The sequence below is a fragment of the Sander vitreus genome, chromosome 9 (assembly GCF_031162955.1).
Source record: "Sander vitreus isolate 19-12246 chromosome 9, sanVit1, whole genome shotgun sequence".
NCBI classification, from domain to species: Eukaryota; Metazoa; Chordata; class Actinopteri; order Perciformes; family Percidae; genus Sander; species Sander vitreus.
This window is the reverse complement of record NC_135863.1, coordinates 19729166-19753065: the sequence shown is the minus strand read 5'-3', so window position 1 is coordinate 19753065 and position 23900 is coordinate 19729166. Positions and strand designations below refer to the sequence as shown.

At 43.6% G+C, this 23900-nt stretch overlaps 1 protein-coding gene across 1 annotated transcript; it reads right to left on the bottom strand.

Annotated features, from left to right (window-relative positions):
* Positions 1–1077: 1077 nt before the first annotated feature.
* Positions 1078–23822, bottom strand: erich3 (glutamate-rich 3). Its single transcript, XM_078259132.1, has 15 exons — positions 23803–23822; positions 23395–23466; positions 22479–22572; positions 19696–19821; positions 19510–19581; positions 19160–19288; positions 13602–13760; positions 13166–13375; positions 11947–12127; positions 11437–11623; positions 10551–10780; positions 10276–10425; positions 7631–7996; positions 4665–4796; positions 1078–4562 (listed from the first exon to the last, which is right to left on the bottom strand). Exons 1-15 carry the CDS (start codon positions 23820–23822, stop codon positions 1078–1080), a joined length of 5613 nt encoding a protein of 1870 aa, XP_078115258.1.
* Between the last annotated feature and the right edge of the window lie 78 nt (positions 23823–23900).

The following is a 23900-nucleotide window of genomic DNA, read 5'->3' as shown; positions in this document are numbered from 1 at the left end:
ACATTATGAAGTGACGTTATTACGCGACGTGAACATCATCGAAAAGCTGCAAACCCCGCGATGAAGCCATGATGAAACCGCAGTTTTTGCAAGTTCCCGCAATTTTTAAGAAAACGTGCCACATAATCAAGGATTTTTGCCCGCAACAATCACAAAAAAACTCTGCATTTTTCTGGAAGGACTGTGGCCAAATCACACCAGCGTTTAGTCACTAATAGATATCAAATGAAAAGATGAAGCCTCACAAACCCACACGCCATAAAACTCATGTGAAAAGACAATACAAATAAATATCACGTATATTTCTTTTAATGAGAGGTAGTGTTAGCAGCAATGACAACTCAGTGCCTAGATTTAACATTTCACACTGTTTTATTCGACTAAATGATGAATTAATTATCCACATTAGCTAAGGTTAGCATTCCTGTTGTTCAGCTGCATTATTGTCTAGATGTCATCTAAATAAATACTTGTGTTAAAGCACTAAAACTGTCATTAAGACACAGACACAGTGCAATTACAGCTCTCTGATCCAAGCTAAACTACTGTTAACATCAGTGCAAATGTAAAGTGTGCTTTACTGACGAACTGGGAGTCCAACAACTATGAATTATTGAATCACTAGTGAGCGTGAGTGGAAGAGTATCTGTTTACAGGTAATACAGTAGGTGATAGCAGGTGCACTTGATACCTCACGCAAACTACGCCTCTTTGGTAACAACAATAGGAAGAGATGGGCTATTGTAAACATTTTAAGCAGCGGTGAAAACTCATCGTGCAGCTTCTTCTTTTTGGTGATTGAAGGATGAAGACGATTTAAGAAGCCATTGTAATGTAAACACAGAAACCACGGGACACTTGAGGGCCTCTGTCAAAACAAAAATCATCTTGTATTCACTTTTGGGAAATTGACCAATAAAACAAAATACATTCCCTGATCACTACAAATGTTTCTATTTCCTAATGTAGCCATCAGGTTGTCTAATTGCTGTTTTTTAAATATTCACTTTTGTACATAAGTAAAGTAAGTAAAGTAAAGCAACACTGTACCTTAATGCAACTTTGAAGTGTGCAGCTCTAATGTCCACTCTCTGTCCTCGTAGCGGTCAGCACAGGATAGGAACTTTGCGCGAACAGCGTTTCATCCACTGAGAAAGTGCTCAGCCGGTCTTTACTCAGAGTGTGTTTGATGTCTTGGATCAGCTGCACGTCTCTTCTGTCTCCGTTGACGCTCTCGTCTGACCGTTTGGGTTGGATGTCTTCCTGGTGGGACTCCTCCTGGCTTCCGTCGTCTGACTTGGACGTCGTAAAATCTGTTATTTCGGTGACTTCTCGACTTTGTTCATCACTTTTTCCCCATGTTTCTTCGGTATCTTTCGCTTCATTCCATTCGGAGAGCCCTTCTGGACTCGTCGTATGCTCGTGCTGCTCTTCTGTTGTGGACGAAGGCAAAAGATCTGTCACCTCTTCAACTGCTGTTTGTTTGTCGTTCAACTCTGGACCTGTATCTGTAGTTTTCTCCTCGGTTTGGTTCTCGGGGACACTCTCAGGTCTTCCGCTGGTTACTGAATGATGAGTATCTGCAATGCTTTCCACTTCGGTTTTGGAAATGTCATTTCGCTCAGCGCTGTCCTGCATTAAACCCTCTTGCGCCCTGTCTTCGTCCACAGATCCTCTGCTTCCTTTGTGCTCCCCTGACCTCACGTCTTGCCCGTTCACAGACTCTTTATCATTTTGTTCACTCTCTGTTTTTGCTATCAAGATTTCTTCCTCGGTCTCCTCCTCCACTTGCAGTGTGGCTTTCTCACACGGTTCACCACATTCAGAGTGATTGCTCTCAAGGTTTGACACCACGGCTTCCTCTTTGCTTTTGTCCTTTGACTCATTGACATCTTTTGGCGTGCGCTCTTGTTCTGCATTTCCAGACATCTCAGCCATCTTAAGTGGACTCTCTGATCTCGGCAGCTCTGTAGATTGTGTCACTTCTTCATTAGCGTCAGATACTTGGGCGTCTGAAGTCGATTCCTTCAAGTCTTCTAAAGGTTCGACAAACGTCTCAAAATACCTTGATGTTTGATGCGTGGTTATCCAGTTTGTGACCAGATCTCTGTTGTCTTCTCTCGCTAAGGCCTCTGGAGTTTCTTTACCTACTGCAGGGCTCTCTTCTGTGTTATCGTTGTTTTGCGAGAGCTGTGACGCCTGTGCGGGAGGTTTGAGCAGCACACTCGCTCCTTCCTCCGAGGCCTTGCTCGCCTCCTCCGTGTCGGCTCCGTTTTCTCCATCGGCAGCAGAGAGCTCAGCAGCAGCAGCAGCATTTTCATCAGCGTGTGGGGGTTTGTCAGTCTCGGCGTCAGATGGTGCAGTGAACTCGTCTAACTTGTGAGCTGTATCGTCTGAATCCACAGCTGTGGGGGTTAAAGATTGTGCCCGATCCCCTGATGAAGTAACTATCACCTCATTGGCATTGCTCTGGATGTCGTCACTCTTTTCAATCAAATCTGATTCTCGGTTTTCATGATCAGGGTCAGATAGGTTTCCTTTTTCATCTTGTTCTGTTTCCTCCCCGTCCATGTCATCTAATTCAGATTCCTCTTTTAATTCCCTACCAGCTGTCTCCGGCTCGGAGTCATTTTTAGTAGATTCATTTTGCTTTTCCACGCTGTCATCCCCTTCCTTAGCGTCACTTTGTACCACATCAGTGTCAGGAGCCTCATCGACGTCGTCGTCTTCATGGTTTTCGGCCCCATCTTCAGAATCAGCAGTCACTTCTTTTACCTCTGTGCTCTCGCCCGCTGCAGGCTCCTCTGTTGTTCTCTCGTCTTCGGTATTCTCTGCTGTTTTCACGTCATCTCTGCCCTCGGTTTGAGCCTCTCCCTCATCCTCACAGGTTTTGTTCGCTGCTACGGTAGAAATCTCTCCATTTTCAACATCAACTTCTCCCTTTTCACTGTTGTCACTTCCTCCTTCGGTTTCTTTCTCAACATCTTCAGCCTCCATCACGTCGCTTGGCGTCTCTTCAGCCGTTTTAGTCCCATGTGCTACATCTGCTGCTTCACTGTCAGCCACATCCTCTGACTCCACAGTATTTTCATCAGGTATTTTCACATCTTTATCCAAGTCTGCATCTGCACTTTTCTCAGATCCCTCTGTTATGTCAGATATTTCTTCTCCCTCTGCAGTCTCATCAACCTTTTTCTCTTGAGATTCTTCATCACCTTCATTCTTCGCAACGTTCTCATCCTCGTCCTCATTCTGAGCTTTCTCTTCCTGTTCCGCTTCGTCATCCTTTTCTCCATCAGCAGCCGTGTTCATCTTTTCAGCCTCATTAGTTTCATCAGTTGCGGCTCCCTTTTCTTCAGATTCGCTATCTTCGTCTCTCTCTGTCTTTTCTGACTTGTCTGCCTTCTCTTCTTTTGCAACTTCATCTTCTTCACCGTGGGTTTGCTCAGCTTGTTCTTTATTTGCCTTTCCTTCAGTGTTCGAGCCACTTTTAGTCAACTCTGAAATGCTGTCCTCGTTTTCTATCCTTTCTGCTGTCTTACTCTCATTCTCTTCCGTCTCATCTTTATCGTCCTTTTCGCTTTCCTCTCTATTTTCACCTTCTGTAATTTCATCTGGATTTGTTTGCTTTTCTTCCTCCTTACCTTCCTCTTCACATGTCTCTTCTACCTTATCATCTATTTCCACAGGTGATTTGTCTGTCTGCTCTTCTCCCAGATCATCCCTTTCTTGTTGATTGTCATCCTTACTAGCCTCTACTGCTGACACGTCCTCTTCTTCAACACCATCTTTACTGCTCTCATCTTTTGCATTGTCCTCACTTATATCTGCTGTTTTTTCAATGGTGGTGTCTCTGCTCCCCTCCAACGAGCTGCTCGAATTCTCTGCTGTGACTTCTGCGTCTCCGTCTTCGCTGTCTTCCTGCTGCCTCTTCTCTGTGTCGGTTACAGGTGCCTCTTCATAGTTGAGGGCCTCTCGCTCCTCTGAGGGCTCTGCTTTCATCTCAATTGTCTCGCTCGCTCTCATCGCCTCCGCCTCTGCATCATCTGGGGCTGCTGTCTCTGTCTCATCAGTCTTTTTATTCAGCTCCGATACTGATGACTCATCCTCCTCGCTGCCTTTTGCCCCTCGCCCCGTCTCGCCGGGCTTCGTGTCAGCCTCCGCTGTAGTTTTCTCCTCGCTTTCTTCGTCTTTCTCTGCAGCCTCGCCGTCAGCAGATTTAGTTGCTGCATCTTCTTGAGGTCCTGAACTCTTGTCATCATCAGCCATTTCCTCTTCAGATACAGGATGCAGAGCTGCACCTGTATCTTCGGTGTCCTCTGATTTATCATTGTCTGTGTTTTTGTCTTCTTCTGATGCAGCCTTTTCATCTCCATCTTCTATTTCCACCTTCTCTTCTTGGGGCTCTTGTTGAGTTTCGTCATCTTGTCCTCTTGGTTCAGACGTCTCTTCATGATCCTGCACCACTTCAGCTTCACGAACAACATCTTCCTCACATTTTGTTTCCTCTACAAGGGTCTGTTGCTTTTCTGTAAATGTCACAGATTTTACTGCAACTGCATCTGCAAATACAATAGATTTTTTTTTTTTTTTTTTAGGAAAGTAAGTATTTTACTCTTGTGTAGTTTGCTGATTCCATTGAATAAAAAATGAAAGTCAGGTACCCTTGCTGTCTTGATCAGGGCCTTTATCGATGGACTCCTCCTCCTCAGTGCTGGTGTCGCTCAGTTCGGGCTCGGAGTTGCACTGGGACTCCTTCAGTATGGCTTCTGCCAGCTTCTCCTGCACAGATTTGGCTTAGGAGAGAAAAACAGACATGGCAGTGATACAATTTCATGTTTAAGCAAGCACAGGATGAACTTTTGTGAGCCACTCATGGTGACTAATCCGAATGTTAAAAGGCTATGAATAAAGCAGTATTTGAACAATGCATGTGCAATGAGAAAACTGAGCCAATGAAGAAACAAACAGCAATAAACAAAAGAATGTCTTTAATCTTTCCAGGTGCAAACACAACATGCAAACTAATAACTAACATGCACAGAAAGAAAATACAACACATAAACAAGCATGATTCAGTTCACAACCAAAATGGAAACACAAAGCACAATCTCTTAAAATACCTATTTTAAACCTATTTTTATGTCATTTTAGGATGTGAATTTGAAACTCTAGATGATAAAAGACTAAAAGAAAGAAAGAAAATCATTAAACTTTGGCACCAAAGTGTTTTGTGCACACCGATTCCAAGAGCACAGTTTGTTTGAGAAAACCTACAATTCCTGTTTATCACATTTTCATGTATTAACATGCGAGTTACATTTTTACAGAAAAAGAGCGCTGTAATGCAGAACAGATGTGTTTGTGTAGACTCTATACATTAACAGTGACATATGTTGCACTTTTTGGGACTTTAGGTGTCTGCAGCTTCCTCCTCCTTTTCTGATTGCATTTTCACCCCCCACAGGCTTTCCCTTTGTTTTACGAGCTATATTTTGAAATGTTTATTTATTCCACAAGATTTCGCTTTAACCAGAACTACATTGTGCAGCTTTAAGACAGATACATTGAGTAAAAAGTTATAAAAGGATTTCTCTAAGCCTGAAAACACTGTCAGGTGTTGGGACCGGAGCAGAGGGATTAAACATTGTCTTAAACAAAGAAATCTCAGAGCATGTGACCTCTGAGACAAAAGGCGATCACATGACCAACACGTGGCCTGAGCGCCCTTTCAACAAAGAGATTGCGGCCTCCACGCAACTCTGAAGCCTGAGCGACTTTTGCAAACAAAGAGAATGCGGCCTCCATGCAACTGTACACACACACACACACACACACACACACACACACACACACACACACACACACACACAGTAAGGAGGCTTAAAGTTTCTGGGCAGAGAAATATAGGTGTGTGTTTATTAATGTCAGTGACCGCTATTGCTGCAACTTGACTACAACGACATTGAATGTGATTAATTAGTAAGTGCTACTGTTGCAAACCGTCTTACGATTAATATGATTGTGACCACCGAGTCCAATTCATTGCTGTGAAAGTACTGGATCACGGTACCTGTTGATATGTTGTGTTTGATACTGTAGCTTATTGAAACTGTAATGCTACACTGCTATCTCCCGCCGCGGAGTTTAGTTACTGTACAGAACGATAATAAACCTTCAGTTCGTCAGTCGAACCACGGCACCGCGACGTAATGAGACCGTTACCTCGTTGTCGCCGCAAAAAATCAGCTGTTGGCCCACCAGAGGCTGAATAATGAACATCCCCTCAGCCCCTGCCATAACGTCAAGTTAGGTCAGGGTCCTGAGTGAACGAGAGAGATGGTTATTATCGAAAATCAAGATTCCAAGTGTTTTTCTTTCTCTAAAGTGTGCTTTCCTTTCCTCTTTTACACAGTAACCTAACACACACGCCTACACATACACAGATCAGCTAACGGCCACCCCATAGTCACGTGGTGTTGCAACCAAGTTTCACTACCCGCCATCTTGGGGTTAAATAGCCTGTTTGGGTATCTTCCTTGAGTAGCCATTTTGCGCCTTGCGCTAAAAACTACAAAGAGCCTCACATCTCGCGGTGTTTCATCCGCCATCTTGAGCTTGCGTGGCTTAGCTACCCACGTGATCTCGTCACCTCCCCCTTTTCTCTCACACACACACACACACACACACACACACACACACACACAAAATGTTCACCACGTTTGCTTGTTTTGCCTTTGTTGTAGTAACAACAAGTACATAGGTTTATTGATTGAAGAACTATTGATTGACAATTAATAATTTGGAAGTTCAATAAATTCTATTATACTTTAAAGAGCAGTTGTTTGTGATTATTTATGTATATGTTGTAGTAACAGCTGGTTGAACAGGTCAGTGCTCGAATTTCACCCTTCCCGTTCACTTTATAAATATATAAATTCATCAAATTAATTAAAATCCATATTTTTTATTAGGTGGTTATTTCACCACCTATGAGACTGTTTTCACAGCTCAGTTATTGGTCCCTGATTCCAGGGTGGTGCCCCGTCTTGACTGTTTGTCAATTTGGTTAAAGTTATTAATACACGTATTCATAACTTTATTAATATTGATAAAACATCTTTGAATAAGTGCCAATAATTGAATCTGTACATCCCCAATTCCCAACACAGGAGAGATAAAAAATACAATTTAAAATATGTTTTAAGTAAGAATGTCTTATTAACATCCCAACATCTCGAAACTCATTTTGAATAAAATGAACTATGAACTTTTACATAAAAAAAAGTGGATCAGACAGAAACACTTCACACACAAACAAATGAAAAATAAGGATAAAAATAAAATAAAACACAAGTAATTTTTCCAGTATCAAATTACAACAATGTCATAATGTTACTTTATACATCACAAACTGACATTACGGTACTGTGATAGTGATTTAGTTGTTACAGGGCTGTATTACTGTATTTACCTACACACACACACACACACACACACACACACACACAACATAAAGTGAATACAGCCCTAGTTGACATGATAGTGGAAAAACCTCCATACAAGATGGATTGATCCATTTCTCACTCAGGTGAAAGCTCCAGAGTTGTATTTATTGGTTTATACTCACCCCTCTCCTGTTCCAACTCCTGTTTGCTCTCATCTACCGTTTTCTCCACCTCTTTCTCTCCTGAGATGTCGTCACTCTGTTTATCCTCATTCCCTGAGGGGACGCTGTTGTCTATCTCTGTGCTGTCCCCCGCACTGTCCTGTACCTCGGAGTCTTTAGGCGTCGCAGGCTCAGCCTCAGTGGCAGCGGCTTCTTCTTGATTTGGTTCATCGGTTTTTTCATCTGGTAGAACGGTAGTTTCCTCTTGATCAACCTCTTTAGGTTGCTCTGCTTCCTCGTCCTCTCGGGAGTCTTTGGTGGCTTCCGCATCACTCTCCTCCTGGTCGCTGCCTGAGAAGCTGGAGCCTGAACGAGACTTCATGTCCTCTGTGCAAGAAAAACGGAGCATTTTAAATTCTTTAACAGAAAAAATGAGTCTCCAAACATCCAATTATATATTATTCAACAGGGGGTAGTGCAGGGGGGGAACCAAATAATTGTTTATTTCTTGTAATATTTTTCAAAAATTAAAATATCTTAACTAGGGCTGTCAAACAATTAATTTTTTTAATCGCGATTAATCGCTAAAGTTCTATAGTTAATCGCGATTAATTGCATATTTTATCGCATGATTAAAATTCTATTATTTTGCATTTCAGAACTGTTTTTAATACATATTAACAATGGAAAGCAATTCTTACCAGTGTATCTTGATTGGGAATCAAATGAATGCAAAGAAAGTTACTTTATGAACTTTACTTTAAGATTTGTATTTGTTATTATTTATTTACTGTAAACAAAAGAAAAATGTGTGAATCTGTCATTATTGCACAATTCCTCCAAGTACCTAACTAAAAAACTAAAAATCCCTATCCTTACCAGAGTCAATATAGTGTTTAGTAACTAAATCATTGTGATTACTCACTGACGTCCAGTGATCACCGGTTAATGAGACAGCGTTTGCACTTTGCAGCAGTTCCAGTTGGGCTGCTTTCTCCGTGTCGTACAGGCTGTGAAAACTACTGTCCCCCTCGGCGGCAACGAGACAGGTCAGGACATGCCAACCGTAGCATGTCTTTCAGAGCCGAGTCCTCTACGATGCTGACAGGTCTGCAGTTAGTTGGCACCCGTTTTGCAAGAGCTGTAGTAATTTTTTTGGATTTGGTTTCATCCACAGGTCGGCTAGTTAGTGCTTTGCCTGAGTGGGTAGCATCAACCTGAGTCATGTTAATTAGCTCGTAGGTGGTACCTCAAGCTTGACGTGATTCGGTGATATTTTAATTCGGCTTTACACAATGTGCATATGGCTTTCGACTTGTCAACTGAGCCGTCCGGGAGTTTTGGAAAATAAAAAGCGCCATTCATAACTGTGTTGCTGCTTTCTTTCTCCATCATGCCTGCAGCCTGCAGCAGGAGGAAGTATCGCAGCTTGATGATAAGTAACGGTGCGGCAAAGGGTCAACATAGTAGCCTGTTAGGCACGACGCGAAGCAGAGTGAAGTGTAAAATAAATTAATAAATGGCGGCATTTAATTAATGCGATTAAAAAAAATTTACGCGTTATTGCTGACAGCCCTAGTCTTAACATGAATCCAAGCCCCACTGATGATAGGCTTAATGGCCTATAGGTAAGGTAGTCACTAAGATAGCCATCCACAGACACAGTTCATCCTAAGGATTCACTGTGCCACATGTATTTTTAATAGGGCTGTCAAAATAAAAAAATTAACGCAGATTAATCCATTCCATATTGACGTTTGCATACAGACGAAAATCTGGTGCCACTGATATATCTGCGCTTCTCTCTGCTGCTCTGAAACAGACGTTACAGGAAACACAAACCCCGCTGCATGTGACGCTAGTTAACACTATACTCGACAGCAGCTAACGTTAGCCTACCGCTAGCTAGTAGCTGGATTAAACACGGTTAAAATGCTGACAGCTAACGCTAAACGGTGTAAAGTTTGACTGTGTTTTACTGTAGAGGATTCAACACCGGGATGTAACAATCTGCAGCTGCCGTTGGAAAAACAACACAGACGGTGCGTTCAATGAAACTGGTAAACTACAGCCTCGTGGTGCATTTGAAGTTATTGTAAATGTTTTTACTTTCTTAAAAAGTATCGGTTCAGGCACTGTTAATTATGTATGCGATTAATTTCGATTAATTAATCACAGAGTATGTAATTAATTAGATTACATTTTTTAATCGATTGACAGCCCTAATTTTTACATTAAAACATGATTTATAAAGTCATGCCAACAATTCTAATTTTAATAGCTTAGTATTCTATGCTCTAAAAAGGTATGTATAAAGGCTTTAGGCCACACAACACGTTGTTGTAGGCCCAGTTTAATATGCAACTTCATTTCATACAAAATATGTAGTAGGGGGTCCCTGCTCCGTCTCACCTTCAGTTAAGGGGGCCTTGGCTTAAAAATGCTGTAAATAAATAGAAGGAGCAGTTCCTTTCAGCATCTCATTGAAATCTAGGCTCCAGAGATCTGCAGTAATCAGTATTTGAATGCCCTCTAAAAGATCCCGCATGATTCTGTTTTGCTAAAAGAATAAGTAAATTATGTGTGATGAAATGCCACTTCACTCTCAGTTATTTTCTTCTCATGCAATACTTGAAAGATGTGTTCAAACAAGAGATTTCCCCCACCATCCTTCTCGTCGTCTTCAGTCTCAGAGGCATCTCTCTCCTCTGTAACCTCCCTTTCAGTTCCAGGGGATGGAGTTGAGGATTTCTTTTCTTTTGCCCTGTCATCGTCTGCAGGGCCCTCGTCATCTGCTTCAAAGTCTTCCTCATAATCTGAGGAGGAAAGAAAATTCTTTGAGATACACTGTATGGACAAGATCTGTAAAAGCTCTCGCTTAATGTATTTCTTCTTAGCGTAGTCATGTTTTTTTTGTACTCGGATGTTTCAGCCATAATACCATCTCTGACTTTGTTCTCCTCAGCTGTTTCTTTTTTGACTTGAGTCTTCACGTCCAGTGGTTGGCTGGTTTTACACTCTGAGTGGGATGAAGCATCGTCTCCAGTCCTCTCTGTCTCCATCCCAGCACCATCCTTTGGGCTTAAGACTGACTCTTCTCTTTCTTCATCCTCTTTGACCCTCTTTGGTGGAGGAGTGGGCTTCTTGTCCAGTCCCATTGCTATGATGCACCTGAAATAATAATAATAATGATATACTGTATGCTGTATATGTTTAGCGGAATAGTTAGATTTTTTTTTATTTTCTTTTGGGGGCTTTTGTGGCTTTTAATTGATAGGACAGCTTGAAGATAGTAAAGGGGAAGGAGAGGGGGGAGGACATGCAGTAAAGGGCCGCGGGTTGGATTCGAACCCTGGCCACTGCCAAGGACTCAGCCTACATGGAGCGCATACTGGGTACTGAGATATTTTGACAGATTATCATCAAGTTAACATGACGAGGTTGTTAGCAAAGTTGTTTGTGAGTTGAGTGGTATCAATCTTCTCATCTAACTCTTTGTAAGAAAGCAAATAAGCATATTTTGTCTTTTCGGACTCACACACGTTTTTTATTCCACACTTTCTTCCATGTCAAAACCTTGCGTCTACGTTACCAAAAAACGCAACTCAAGCAGAGATGAGCAGCAGGCTACAAAGGTCTGGTAAGCTCACTTCTTTCTAACTTTTTCTCTTTTTTTTTTTCATTTTCAAACTAACCACCAAAGGTTTTCCACAACCTTTTTCCACACATGCAGTACTACTCCCCAAGACATGTAAACAGACTCTGATGTGTACAATAAGTGGAGTTCCCCTTCAAAGACACAGTAAGCCTTTAAAAGGAGACCTTACTTGTAGCAGGGAGAAGCCCCCTCTACGCCGCAGAAGCCAAAGTGTCCGTGCCTGCCACCGAGTCTGGGGCCCTTTCTGTGTTTGAACTCGCAGCAGGAGCTCAGCCGCTCCACCTGCAGCCCGTTCAGGAAGAAAGTCAAGCTGAAGGGGAAACCTCGGTGTCGCCTTGAAATTAACTGGAAAGTCTCTGAGGGAAAGATTGAGGACGTAGGTGTGAGGAAGGAACAAGATCAAGATTCAAGATCAAGATAGAACAACTCGAACCCATCTTAAATCCTGTGAGGCATATTTACGTATTGCTACATGTGGTTCATTTAAATAATAATGATTCTCAACTAAATTAAAGATACAGAAATATTCTATAGACTGGGGGCCCTTTAATAGAGTTAGATTGTTTGCGGAAAGGCAGTTTTATACACTTGCGTGAAACGACCTCCCGTCCGAGATTTGCTCTTATTTGTGTACACAAACACATATCTAACAAACACAATCACAGATCATCACACTGACCTCCCTCACGGAGCCTTCCCTTGAAAACACACAGGTTCTCTCCTCCACAGTGTTGCTGAAACACTTTGACCTCATCCCTCATGTCGGTCAGGTCGTGGGAGAGATGCACTGTTTTGCCAAAGTAAATCATGTTCACACACACCCTGCTCTGGTGCACAGAGCTCCTCAGCATGGGGGGATCCTGGGTGGGAAAAAGGGCATGTTGGGGTCAGTTTGATATCAATTTTCTTTTCTTGACTGATCTACACAGGTAGGTTTTATCTAAGTCTGGATGAAATTATATATAATATAATATATACTGCATTTTACAATAATCTGTGACTGCATATAAAGGAATAGAAAATCCTCGGAATCCCTCTATGCTGTTTTGTATTTGGAAGTTTATGGCCCTGACACACCAACCCGATAATCGGCCGTCGAACAGTCTGGCGGGGTCAGTGACTCGAGTCTGTTCGGTGTGTTCCGTGCCGTCGGAGGAGGAGCTGTCGGCCTTCATTTTGGCCAACCTGACTTGCTGGGTCGGAGGGCGGGCAGTCGGACTCAATGACCAATCTGATTGGTGGAGTGCTAACCCGGAAATGACAAGCGGAATGAGCGTGACTAAGCCTCTCAAAATCGAATGAAAATCTTTTAAACTGACATTTGTCGATCTGAAATGAAGACAGATTCAGCAACTGCATGGCCTATTTCTCGCTAAAAATGTTTTCAGAAACACGTTTCGGTGAAATATCTTCGTAAAATATGAGATCGTATTCCGAACGAAGCCACCATTATGCCCGGTTGAAAAATCCGGTAGCAGCCAGACCCACGTGACGCATTCGTCCAATCAGCTGCCGGTTTTTATTTTTTGGGCGACAATACAGATTAGCGCCGCCTGCTGTTATAGAGACGTATTACGTCTCGCGCACGCGCAGAACGTACTCTCAAGTCAGCGTCGCTTGGGTGTGTTCTGAGGCACTTTTTGGACATCGAGGAGCCGACTGCCTTTTCTGCCAACGGTCGGCCGTCGGGTTGGTGCGTCAGGGGCATTAGACATACAGATTTACGAAAGACACACACAAAGACATATAATAGAACCTCTTCCTGCTAGTCGCTGCAAAGCTCAATGCACCTCCTAGACATTTTTATTGTTGTTCCTAGTTAACCCAAAGGGGCTGCAGCTTGTAAGTTTGTCGTGGAAGGTTATGTTGCCAGGGAAAACATAAAGAGAGATAAAGACCTCATTGACGTCAGCTCCGCCGGGGGCGGTGGTAGGACGCAGTCTGCGGCCTCTGAGCGTGCTGCTGAGAGGGACATTTACCCCCCTCTCTTTCCTCTTCGTGGCTGGAGGCACCGGGGTGACAAAGTTGTTGATGACTGGAAGGCAGTAGGGTGAGATGCCGCCGTAGGGCTCCGTTGTGGTCAAACGTCTCCGGGACTCCTTGTCCATCTGGGAGAGAAGTTAACAAAGTCACATTGTGACACTGATGTACAATAATGTCAATTTCTATGCTTGTAGTCGCTAATAAATGTGACTAAAGGTAGACAATATTGATCTCACTATAGTTTTAAACCAAAAGAAAATATGATTTTCTCTGTAAGGAAAAACTGTCTCTATATAAGTAGGCACATGAATGGGTGAATGAATGAAGGAGTCTCATGTGTCCCGGTCTCACAGTGCAGTTGAACGGCTGGTCGTTCTCATTGGAGGACTCGAGGAGTCTGTAAGGGGCGCTGCGTCTGAGCGAAGCTGTGGTGCTGTTACTGTGGATCGGCTTCAGACGCACCGGCCTCTGCATCTTCCCTGGAGCCGTGTTGGGTCGAGATGAGCCCGGCTGCAGCACCCGTAACACACACACAAAGTCAGCATGCTGCTAATTACAAACACTGTATATGTCTCGCTATGGAAACCAACACAGTGTGAAATTAGTTTAATACAGTGAATACAAGATGTTCCTGAAACTAATAAATGTGTCTGATTTGTTGTGCTTCAGTACAACTAAACTGTAAACTAAACATATCAATTGATAAGAATCTAAGCATGTTTAAGGCTGACATAATGGGAGGAATAATGCTGTCCTATAAAATAATATTCCTTTATTTTCATAATATACATTGAGATTGAAAATTCATTCTTGACCTTGGCAAAAAACCTTTTGAGACATATTGTCCATAATCATTATTTAATTTATTGTTATTATATATTGTCTGTGTTTGTGGTCAGCTGCTGGGTTTTGCACGTCATGTATGCATGCAATATAATGTTACACACAGTATGTTTAATGTATTCTGCTCTAGTTCTCATTTATATCTTTATACATAACTTTTGTTTGCTCTGTTTCATCCTAGTTTCCAGTTGGGGATATTTAAAGTTTTCTCTTACTTTGATAAATCATAAACTCCTTTAATCGAATCATGATAAATGACACAATAGGTGTGTGCAAATGCACATTAGTAAAGTGCCTTGACCTTTGCCCCAACACATCACTGTTGATGTATTTGAAACAAGCCTCTACCCGCTGAAGTGTGAGATGTTTGCAGACAGAGATTTCACAGGTAAACACAGAGATCAAGGCCAGGATTACCAGCTCTATTTACCCGGGCATCAAGGTCTGTCACTTTTGATGTTTCAAAGATAACCGACTTTTAATCCCAATATTTCACTTAAATCCCACTTGTCTGCGCACAAAGCAAACAGCAGCTGACAGCACAGATAATGATTTTCATTACAGACAGACATTCCTCGCCTGAAAGAATGTCTTGGACTTAGACGCTGCTCAACTAACTGAGTTTGAACAATTAAAACAGATCTTTATTTCCCTCATGTCTATTGATGTAAAATAGTGGCTTTAGGGCTGAAGAGATGATGCATCATTAATATAAAACTATATTAAACTTCAACTGGCCAAATTTAGGTGCTGCAATTAAAGAAATAGTTCAACATTGCTTGGATGAGAAGATTGCATTTCTGTATGGTTGCTACATCTTAGAGTCATCAGGTGGTTAGCTTAGCTTAGCATAAAGATGGGGAAAATGTTAGCCTGGCTCTATCCAAAGGTAAGAAGTTGCTAGGCAAACAACAGCGACTCCAACGAGACAAAGCCCCCGGTCAAGAAATAGTCGGGTTTTTTTCACTTTGGTTTTTGTACAAATGAAACAAGATAAAACGTGTTACTTAGTGATGTTTAGAGGTGCTGTTGCCTTCGGATAGAGCCAGGCTAACATTTCCTCCATCTTTATGCTAAGCTAAGCTCACTGGCTGTAGCTTCATATTTATATTTATTATACAGACATGAGAGTGATATCAGTCTATTAATCTAGTTCTCATCAAGAAAGTAAGTGTATTTCCAAAAATATTGAACTAAATATTAAATGTCAACATTTTAAATACAAACCCAATATATGTATCTCTTGTGAAACACAGGTCTGATTGACCAATCCATCTTAAATTGATTGGCCTAATAAAGGCATTTAACTTAAAGGTCCAGTGTGTAATGTGTTTAGTTCATTATCAAAATCTGTGTTGCCCGTTCACAAACTTGTCCTTTTTCATGAATATTTACCACCACCATCAATTCCAAGTATTCCTTTTGGCTTGAAATGTTACATTTGCATTTGCATGAACTGGGGTATCCATCCATCCATCCATCTTCATCCGCTTATCCGGGGTTGGGTCGCGGGGGTAGCAGCTCCAGCAGGGGACCCCAAACTTCCCTTTCCCGGGCCACATTAACCAGCTCCGACTGGGGGATCCCGAGGCGTTCCCAGGCCAAGTTAGAGATATAATCCCTCCACCTAGTCCTGGGTCTCTCCCGAGGCCTCCTCCCAGCTGGATGTGCCTGGAACACCTCCCTAGGGAGGCGCCCAGGGGGCATCCTTACCAGATGCCCAAACCACCTCAACTGGCTCCTTTCGACGCAGAGGAGCAGCGGCTCTACTCCGAGCTCCTCACGGATAACTGAGCTTCTCACCCTATCTCTAAGGGAGACGCCAGCTACCCTCCTGAGGAAACCCATTTCGGCCGCTTGTACCCTGGATCTTGTTCTTTCGGTCATGACCCAGCCTTCATGACCATAGGTGAGGGTAGGAACAAAAACTGACCGGTAGATTGAGAGCTTTGCCTTCTGGCTCAGCTCTCTTTTCGTCACAACGGTGCGATAAATTGAATATAATACCGCACCTGCTGTGCCGATTCTCCGACCAATCTCCCGCTCCATTGTCCCCTCACTCGCGAACAAGACCCCAAGGTATTTGAACTCCTTCACTTGGGGTAAGGACTCATTCCCTACCTGGAGAAGGCACTCCATCGGTTTCCTGCTGAGAACCATGGCCTCCGATTTAGAGGTGCTGATCCTCATCCCAGCCGCTTCACACTCGTCTGCGAACCGATCCAGTGAGTGCTGAAGGTCACAGGCCGATGATGCCATCAGGACAACATCATCTGCAAAAACGAGCGATGACATCCCCAGCCCACCGAACTGCAACCCCTCTCCACCCCGACTACGCCTCGATATCCTGTCCATAAATACTACAAACAGGATTGGTGACAAAGCGCAGCCCTGGCGGAGGCCAACTCTCACCTGAAACGAGTCCGACTTACTGCCGAGAACCCGGACACAGCTCTCGCTTTGGTCGTACAGAGATTGGATGGCCCTGAGAAGGGACACCCTCACCCCGTACTCCCGCAGCACCTCCCACAGTATCTCCCGGGGCACCCGGTCATACGCCTTCTCCAGATCCACAAAACACATGTAGACTGGTTGGGCATACTCCCAGGCTCCCTCCAGGATCCTTGCGAGAGTAAAGATCTGGTCCGTTGTTCCACGACCAGGACGGAATCCGCATTGTTCCTCTTCAACCTGGGATTCGACTATCGACCGAACCCTCCTTTCCAGCACCTTGGAGTAGACTTTACCGGGGAGGCTGAGAAGTGTGATACCCCTGTAATTGGCACACACCCTCCGGTCCCCCTTTTTAAAAAGGGGAACCACCACCCCGGTCTGCCACTCCTTAGGCACCGTCCCAGACTTCCACACAATGTTGAAGAGGCGTGTCAACCAAGACAACCCCTCCACACCCAGAGCTTTAAGCATTTCTGGACGGATCTCATCAATTCCTGGGGCTTTGCCACTGTGGAGTTGTTTAAACTACCTCAGCAACCTCCACCAGGGAAATTGACGACAATCCCCCATCATCCTCCAGCTCTGACTCTACCATAGAGGGCGTATTAGTCGGATTTAGGAGTTCCTCAAAGTGCTCCTTCCACCGCCCTATTACCTCCTCAGTTGAGGTCAACAGCATCCTATCCTTACTGTACACAGCTTGGATGGTTCCCCGCTTCCCCCTCCTGAGGTGGCGAACGGTTTTCCAGAAGCACCTTGGTGCCGACCGAAAGTCCTTCTCCATGTCTTCTCCGAACTTCTCCCACACACGCTGCTTTGCCTCTTTCACGGCAGAGGCTGCAGCCCTTCGGGCCCTTCGGTACCTTGCAACTGCCTCCGGAGTCGTCTGGGATAACATATCCCGGAAAGACTCCTTCTTCAGTCGGACGGCTTCCCTGACCACCGGTGTCCACCACGGTGTTCGTGGGTTACCGCCCCTTGAGGCACCTAAGACCCTAAGACCACAGCTCCTCACCGCAGCTTCAGCAATGGAAACTTTGAACATTGTCCACTCGGGTTCAATGCCCCCAGCCTCCACAGGGATGCACGAAAAGCTCCGCCGGAGGTGTGAGTTGAAAGTCTGTCGGACAGGGCCTCCTTCAGACGTTCCCAATTTACCCGCACTACCCGTTTGGGCTTACCAGGTCTGTCCAGAGTCTTCCCCACCCCCTGACCCAACTCACCACCAGATGGTGATCGGTTGACAGCTCCGCCCCTCTCTTCACCCGAGTGTCCAAAACATACGGCCTCAGATCAGATGAAACGATTATAAAATCGATCATTGACCTTTGGCCTAGGGTGCTCTAGTACCAAGTACACTTATGAGCATCCCTATGTTCGAACATGGTGTTCGTTATAGACAATCCATGACTAGCACAGAAGTCCAACAACAAACAACCACTCTGGTTTAGATCAGGGAGGCCGTTCCTCCCAATCACGCCTCTCCATGTATCTCCATCACTGCCCACGTGCGCGTTGAAGTCCCCCAGCAGAACTATGGAGTCCCCGACTGGAGCCCCATGCAGGACTCCACTCAAGGTCTCCAAGAAGGCCGAATACTCCGAACTCTTGTTTGGTGCATATGCACAAACAACAGTCAGAGTTTTCCCCCGCACAACCCGCAGGCGTAGGGAGGCGACCCTCTCGTCCACCGGGTTAAACTCCAACGTAGCGGCGCTCAGCCGGGGGCTTGTGAGTATCCCCACACCCGCCCGGCGCCTCACACCCTGGGCAACTCCGGAGAAGAAAAGAGTCCAACCCCTATCCAGGAGTATGGTTCCAGAACCGAGACTGTGCGTAGAGGTAAGCCCCACCAGATCTAACCGGTAGCGCTCCACCTCCCGCACAAGTTCCGGCTCCTTCCCCCACAGAGAGGTGACATTCCACGTCCCCAGAGCCAGCCTCTGCTGCCCGGGTCTGGTCCGTCGAGGCCCCTGACCTTCACTGCCACCCATGCGGCATGAACTGGGGTAGACGCTCCATATTCATGCGCCGCCTTTCGCGTTTACGCTGTCAAATGATAACCTCGCAGGTGCTGCTAATGCTGCTAATGGGTATCGTAGCTTCCCAGCCCCGGCAAGTTTGAAGAAGGAAACATGGAGGACCACACGTATTCAAAATCCAAATTTCAGGAACAGGAGTCTTCTTCTTAGCCCAGAAAAAGAAAAAGAGCAAGAGACCGGCGTCATCAGAAAAAAGCGTGAAGGCTACCGTAGCTGTAATACGTACTTTGAACTGCGTGGCGCGAGAGAGTTGATTGCGATATATGACCTCAACGCTAGATTGGAGAAATTCCTACACATTGGACCTTTAAGTTTGAGGTTTTAAACTCAGACATAATATCTTAGAGACCATGTTGTGGCATTTAAAAACATTCTTTCCATGATGGAGATGCTATAATTAAAGGTCACATTTTAAAGGCACTTGATTAAGGGCTTGGATCAGTGGTTTATGTTGTTCCTGGTTGGCCATAGGTGTGCCTGTATCATTCACAAGTGACAACATATTAAATGTGATGTTACAGCAATATCCACTCAATCTACTGGTGCACCAAGATGGATGTTTTGACTCACGGACTCCGAGGATTCAGAGTTCTCACCCTCCGGCCCAGAGTGTTGTTTTCCAATACCCCTGGCCCCCGTGGGTGGACGTGGAGACAGGATACGGATGATGTCTTCTTCATACCTTTTAGAGCACTCCACCTTCCAAACAGGATCAGTCATTAATATTGTTGCCATTTTCTTGTGTAGCTATACGTTTGTTCCAAATTGAGATATATTTGTACACTATTTGTATCTATAAAAAAAAATGGCTCTGTAAATAAATAATAGTAAATGCTAATAATATATTTTTTTTGTTTCATATGATTCAGGAGTCATTAGGTTACAAAATAGGGCAGCAAAGCAGTGTTGAAATGATGTACTTTGATCTTATGTACTCTTTCCCTCCTTGCAAACTCCTCCAGTTTCCTTTTGATCTCTATTTGATGGACACGCTGTATATGGGAGGGGCACAGAACAAATTAGCATCATTTATTGTTCAAGGAGAAGCACAGATTAGCTGACAATGTTTAGACCTTTTTGTCTCTGGTACACTGTGTTCCTCCCACCTCCATCTCCAGCACCTTGTGGAAAATGGCCTGGGCCAGGCATTCTCGAATGTGTCTCTGGTGGGCTCTCTGGATCAGCCTGTGTCTGTATTCCTTGTCTGGAACAATACGCCCACTCCTGGTGATCTGAGAACAACAACAGTCTCAGCAGTGTTTAGGGCTGGGACGATTCGTCGACGTAGTCGACGTCATCGATTACGTAAATGCGTAATAAATAATTTGCGTTGACGCGTCACTAAATAAAATAAATAAATAAAACTTGCGTGCAAATTAATTAATGTAATGCGGAACTACTGTTAGATACGCGGGTTCTAGGGACACCTAATCTATAGCCCCGCCTTTACTCTGAAGCTAGCCGAGCTCCTCCGCCTACATGCAGTTTTTTGTCAGGTCGACCGTCCAGTGAGTGAGTCAGAGACAGCAGCACAAAAAGACAAGTATGGCGAGTGGTGGCGACCCACAAGAGTTAGAGGACCCGCCGGCCTCTTTAAGATCGCAAGTTTGGGAAAACTTCGAGACTTTATGGCTGCAGTCTAGAGCCTCCCATGTCATGCCCTCCCGCCTGGTGCTATCCCCGCCTCGAAAACTTCGGTCTTCGGGTCAGTTAAGGCCCGGACACACAGAGCTGATAATCGGCCGTTGGACAGTCTGGCGAGGTCAGTGACTCGAGTCTGTTCGGTGTGTTCCGTGCCGTCGTCCGTCCGAGGGGCCGTCGTCCTTCATTTTGGCCGATTTGACATGTATAATCGGCGGGGCAGGCACTGCCAGCAGTCGGACTCAAATGACCCATCTGATTGGTAGAGTGCTAACCCGGAAATGGGGAGCGGAATCAGCGTGACTAGAGTCTCTCAAAATCTGACGAAAATCTTTTAAACTGACCTTTGTCAATCTGAAATAAAGACAGATTCAGCAACTGCATGGCCTTTTATCGCTTAAAATGTTTTCAGAAACACGTTGCGGTGAACTATTTTAGTACAATATGAGATCATATTCTGAACAAGCCGCCATGACAGTCTGTCTTTGAATTTCCGGAGAATCCCCCACGTGACGTGTTCGTCCAATCAGCTGCCGGTTTTCATTTTTGGGCGACAATACAGATTAGCGCCGCCTGCTGTTATGGAGACGTATTACGTCTCGTCACTTTGGTGTGTTCCAAGGCACTTTTTTGACCAATTTGGGGAGACTGATCAGCCCAACTGCCTTTTCTGCTGACGTTTGGCCGTTGGCTCTGTGTGTCTGGGCCTTTACAGTAGTAGGCTACAGGCGAGAGAGTGGTGGATAGGACGAGGACTGTGTGTCGGCGTTGTTCAGCAGTTGTTGGGTATGTGAGTGGAAATACATCTAACATGCTAACGCATATCTGACACCATCACCCAGATGTGCCAATCACTGGAAGGAGACAAAAAAACTGTCCAACTTCTCCTCCCTACAGTGCTTAACCAGCCTTTAGATACAAATAATTAAAGTTAAATTAAAGGGACAAGAGCTTGGATGTTAAACAAGAGCTTTACCTACTGTTAAAAAAACAAATACAGGCTACTCTTTTTGCACTTGCTCTGTTTACTTTAAGTTTTTAGTTTTGTATTCCTCCTGAAAGTGACTTTATTTTGTGGTTGGATTGACAGCCTACATCTGGCTTCAGGTTGCACTAAAAATTAATTTTACTTGAACAGTGCAGTGTTAAAGAATTTTAATAAATAAAGATTTGAACCTTATTGAAATTTGTTTTGTGTAAATTGTTAATAATTGAGCAATGGGAAAATAATTGAAAAATTAATCGTTAGTCGACTACTTGAAAAAAGAATTGCTAGATTAATCGTTTAAAAAATAAGGGACAGCCCTAGCAGTGTTCAAGCTACGATATGGGTATTTGAAAACGGTTAACAATGTTTTTAAACTGAGGTCACTAACAGCTAATATTTTGTGCAGAAATACAAAACCATAAGGGTAACGCAAACGTATTTTCTCTATCAGCTTCTTACTATGATAAGCAATGAAGTTGTATACGATACGACTAGGGCTGGGTACCAAATGTAATACTTTTTAGGCACCGACCGAATTGCCTCTAAAGTACTGAGTATCGCAAAATGCCTCGTCATTCAATACCCAATTTAAATACCTGAGGAGTAAATCTCATCAGCGTCAGTGAGCCAATCAGCATACAGCATGCTTCTACCAAGATCTAATAATATCTGTGATTGGCTGCCTAACGTTACATGTTGTAGAGACACCCAGGAAAAACTCTACGTTACACAGAGACGGCTCTCATAGTAGGAGCTGAAATCTAAATAAAAAGATTTGTGCCGTAACGTGGAATGTTGTAATTTCTTTCTGTCAAAGTGGATTTTATAAAATTGTATTGTTTAGGAACCTGTATGGAAGTCACAGTATTGGTATCGGTATTGAATTTTTTTTAACGATACCCAGCCCTAGATACGACACAATTTCACAAACACAAAATCTCTGTGCTTTTTTCACAGGTTTGAAGTTTGCAGGGCTTGCATGGCTTGAAAAGTACTTGGAGTGTTATTCAGCACTTTTCCCGACAAGCTGACATGGTTGGTACCAATGGATGCTCTAGATCGTCTAGTTTCATATGATATCAATATCTTCACTCTAGTGTTAACACTGAGCCCACTAAAACACTAAACCTCTTAAAGACAGCATGTCCGATCCAAAGTTTGCATCCCTGTACTAAGGACATGACCTCAGTGTCATCAATGGCAGCTACAGCCCTGATCATCATCATCATCATCATCATCACCAACAACCTGTTAACGTACCAGTCCTGCTCTCTGCAGGTGTCTCCTGATCCGAGTGTTGCTGAAGTATCCAGCCAGATGTTTGTCTGTGAGACTGTTGTAGGCTGAAAGAAGTCTACAGAAACAAGACACTTGATTAATCCCAGCCAAAGAAAAATTAATTTAAAAAAAGAAAAGGCTTCCCTTTATGACGGACATCCAGACTTTAAATCTTGTCTTCCACTAAAGTGACTCGAGAGTTCTTGATTACAGTTCACAAAAAACCAGAATCCCAAATCAAATGGTTTAGTGGAGCACCACACCAAGTTTGTTTGTTGGTTGTTGTTTCTTGTCCTCATTAATGAGACATCAGGTCGTCCGAGCCCCTGCCCATCTGAAAGTGTTTTTCCAACAAAGATTTGATTTCCTCCAGCATTTGTGTACGAGACAACAGGATCTTACAACTACAGGGTCTGTTACCGGTGTCTGATTACGCACAGGAATTACAGGGGATGACACACTTAACCCTGTCTGCCTCCTCTTTGTGTACCTGGCTTGTTTGTTTCTGGGCCTCTTCAGCTTTGGCTGCAGATTTTTATTTATTTTAATATAATTTTTAATGGTGCAACAACATTGGTACAAGTTTAAAGTCTGTACAAATCACTGTTTTTATTTTTTTAATTTTCCCAAAAAAAAAAAAAAAATTTAAAAAAGTAAAACAAGCTGACTCACTTGTAGATAAAAAACAAAAACAGACATCAAATATACATATGGACTCTACCAGGGTAAGAAGTTAGCATTAGCATTAAAAATGACTAATTACTAAGTACACAAGTATTAGCAAGTATGCATTATGCAGCATAATGACCCGTATCAGTGTTACTGTATTATATATTCATACATTCCAGTACTGGTAACAGAGTAAATGTGCTTTTGTGTAAACAAAGAATCTGAATACCTCTTTGACATAAAAAGAGAGTTTTCATCCCTCTCCATCTTGTTTCTGCTGTTTCTTCTTGTCTTTTCAGGTCTTGTTCAATGACATTTGTTGTTCACAGTGAAGCACTTTGTTTGACAAAGTTTAAAACGTTTTTAATCATTTATTAGCTTATGGTGGACTTATTAGTACAGTAGGGTCGTTTTGTGAAGCACTTTAGCATTAGCATAATTCCAGTCAACTAAAAGTAGTTAATTCGGCCACTGTCATGGCTATATTGCTAGACATTTCACTCCCATAACAATTTATATTCATAAATTTATCAAGTAATTACAAAATTAATAAAGGCAAGATTAAGTTCAACAAAAAGTAGAACACATAAGCCCACCCCTACTCTTAGCTAAATATAAAACATTAAATTGTACCTACCCTGGGTTGAGGTGACTCATGGTTTTCAGCTCGAACTCTCTTTAATGTCTCCCCAATAATTCAGGTACGAAGGAGCCGTGGTCTTGCTGGAGGACGCA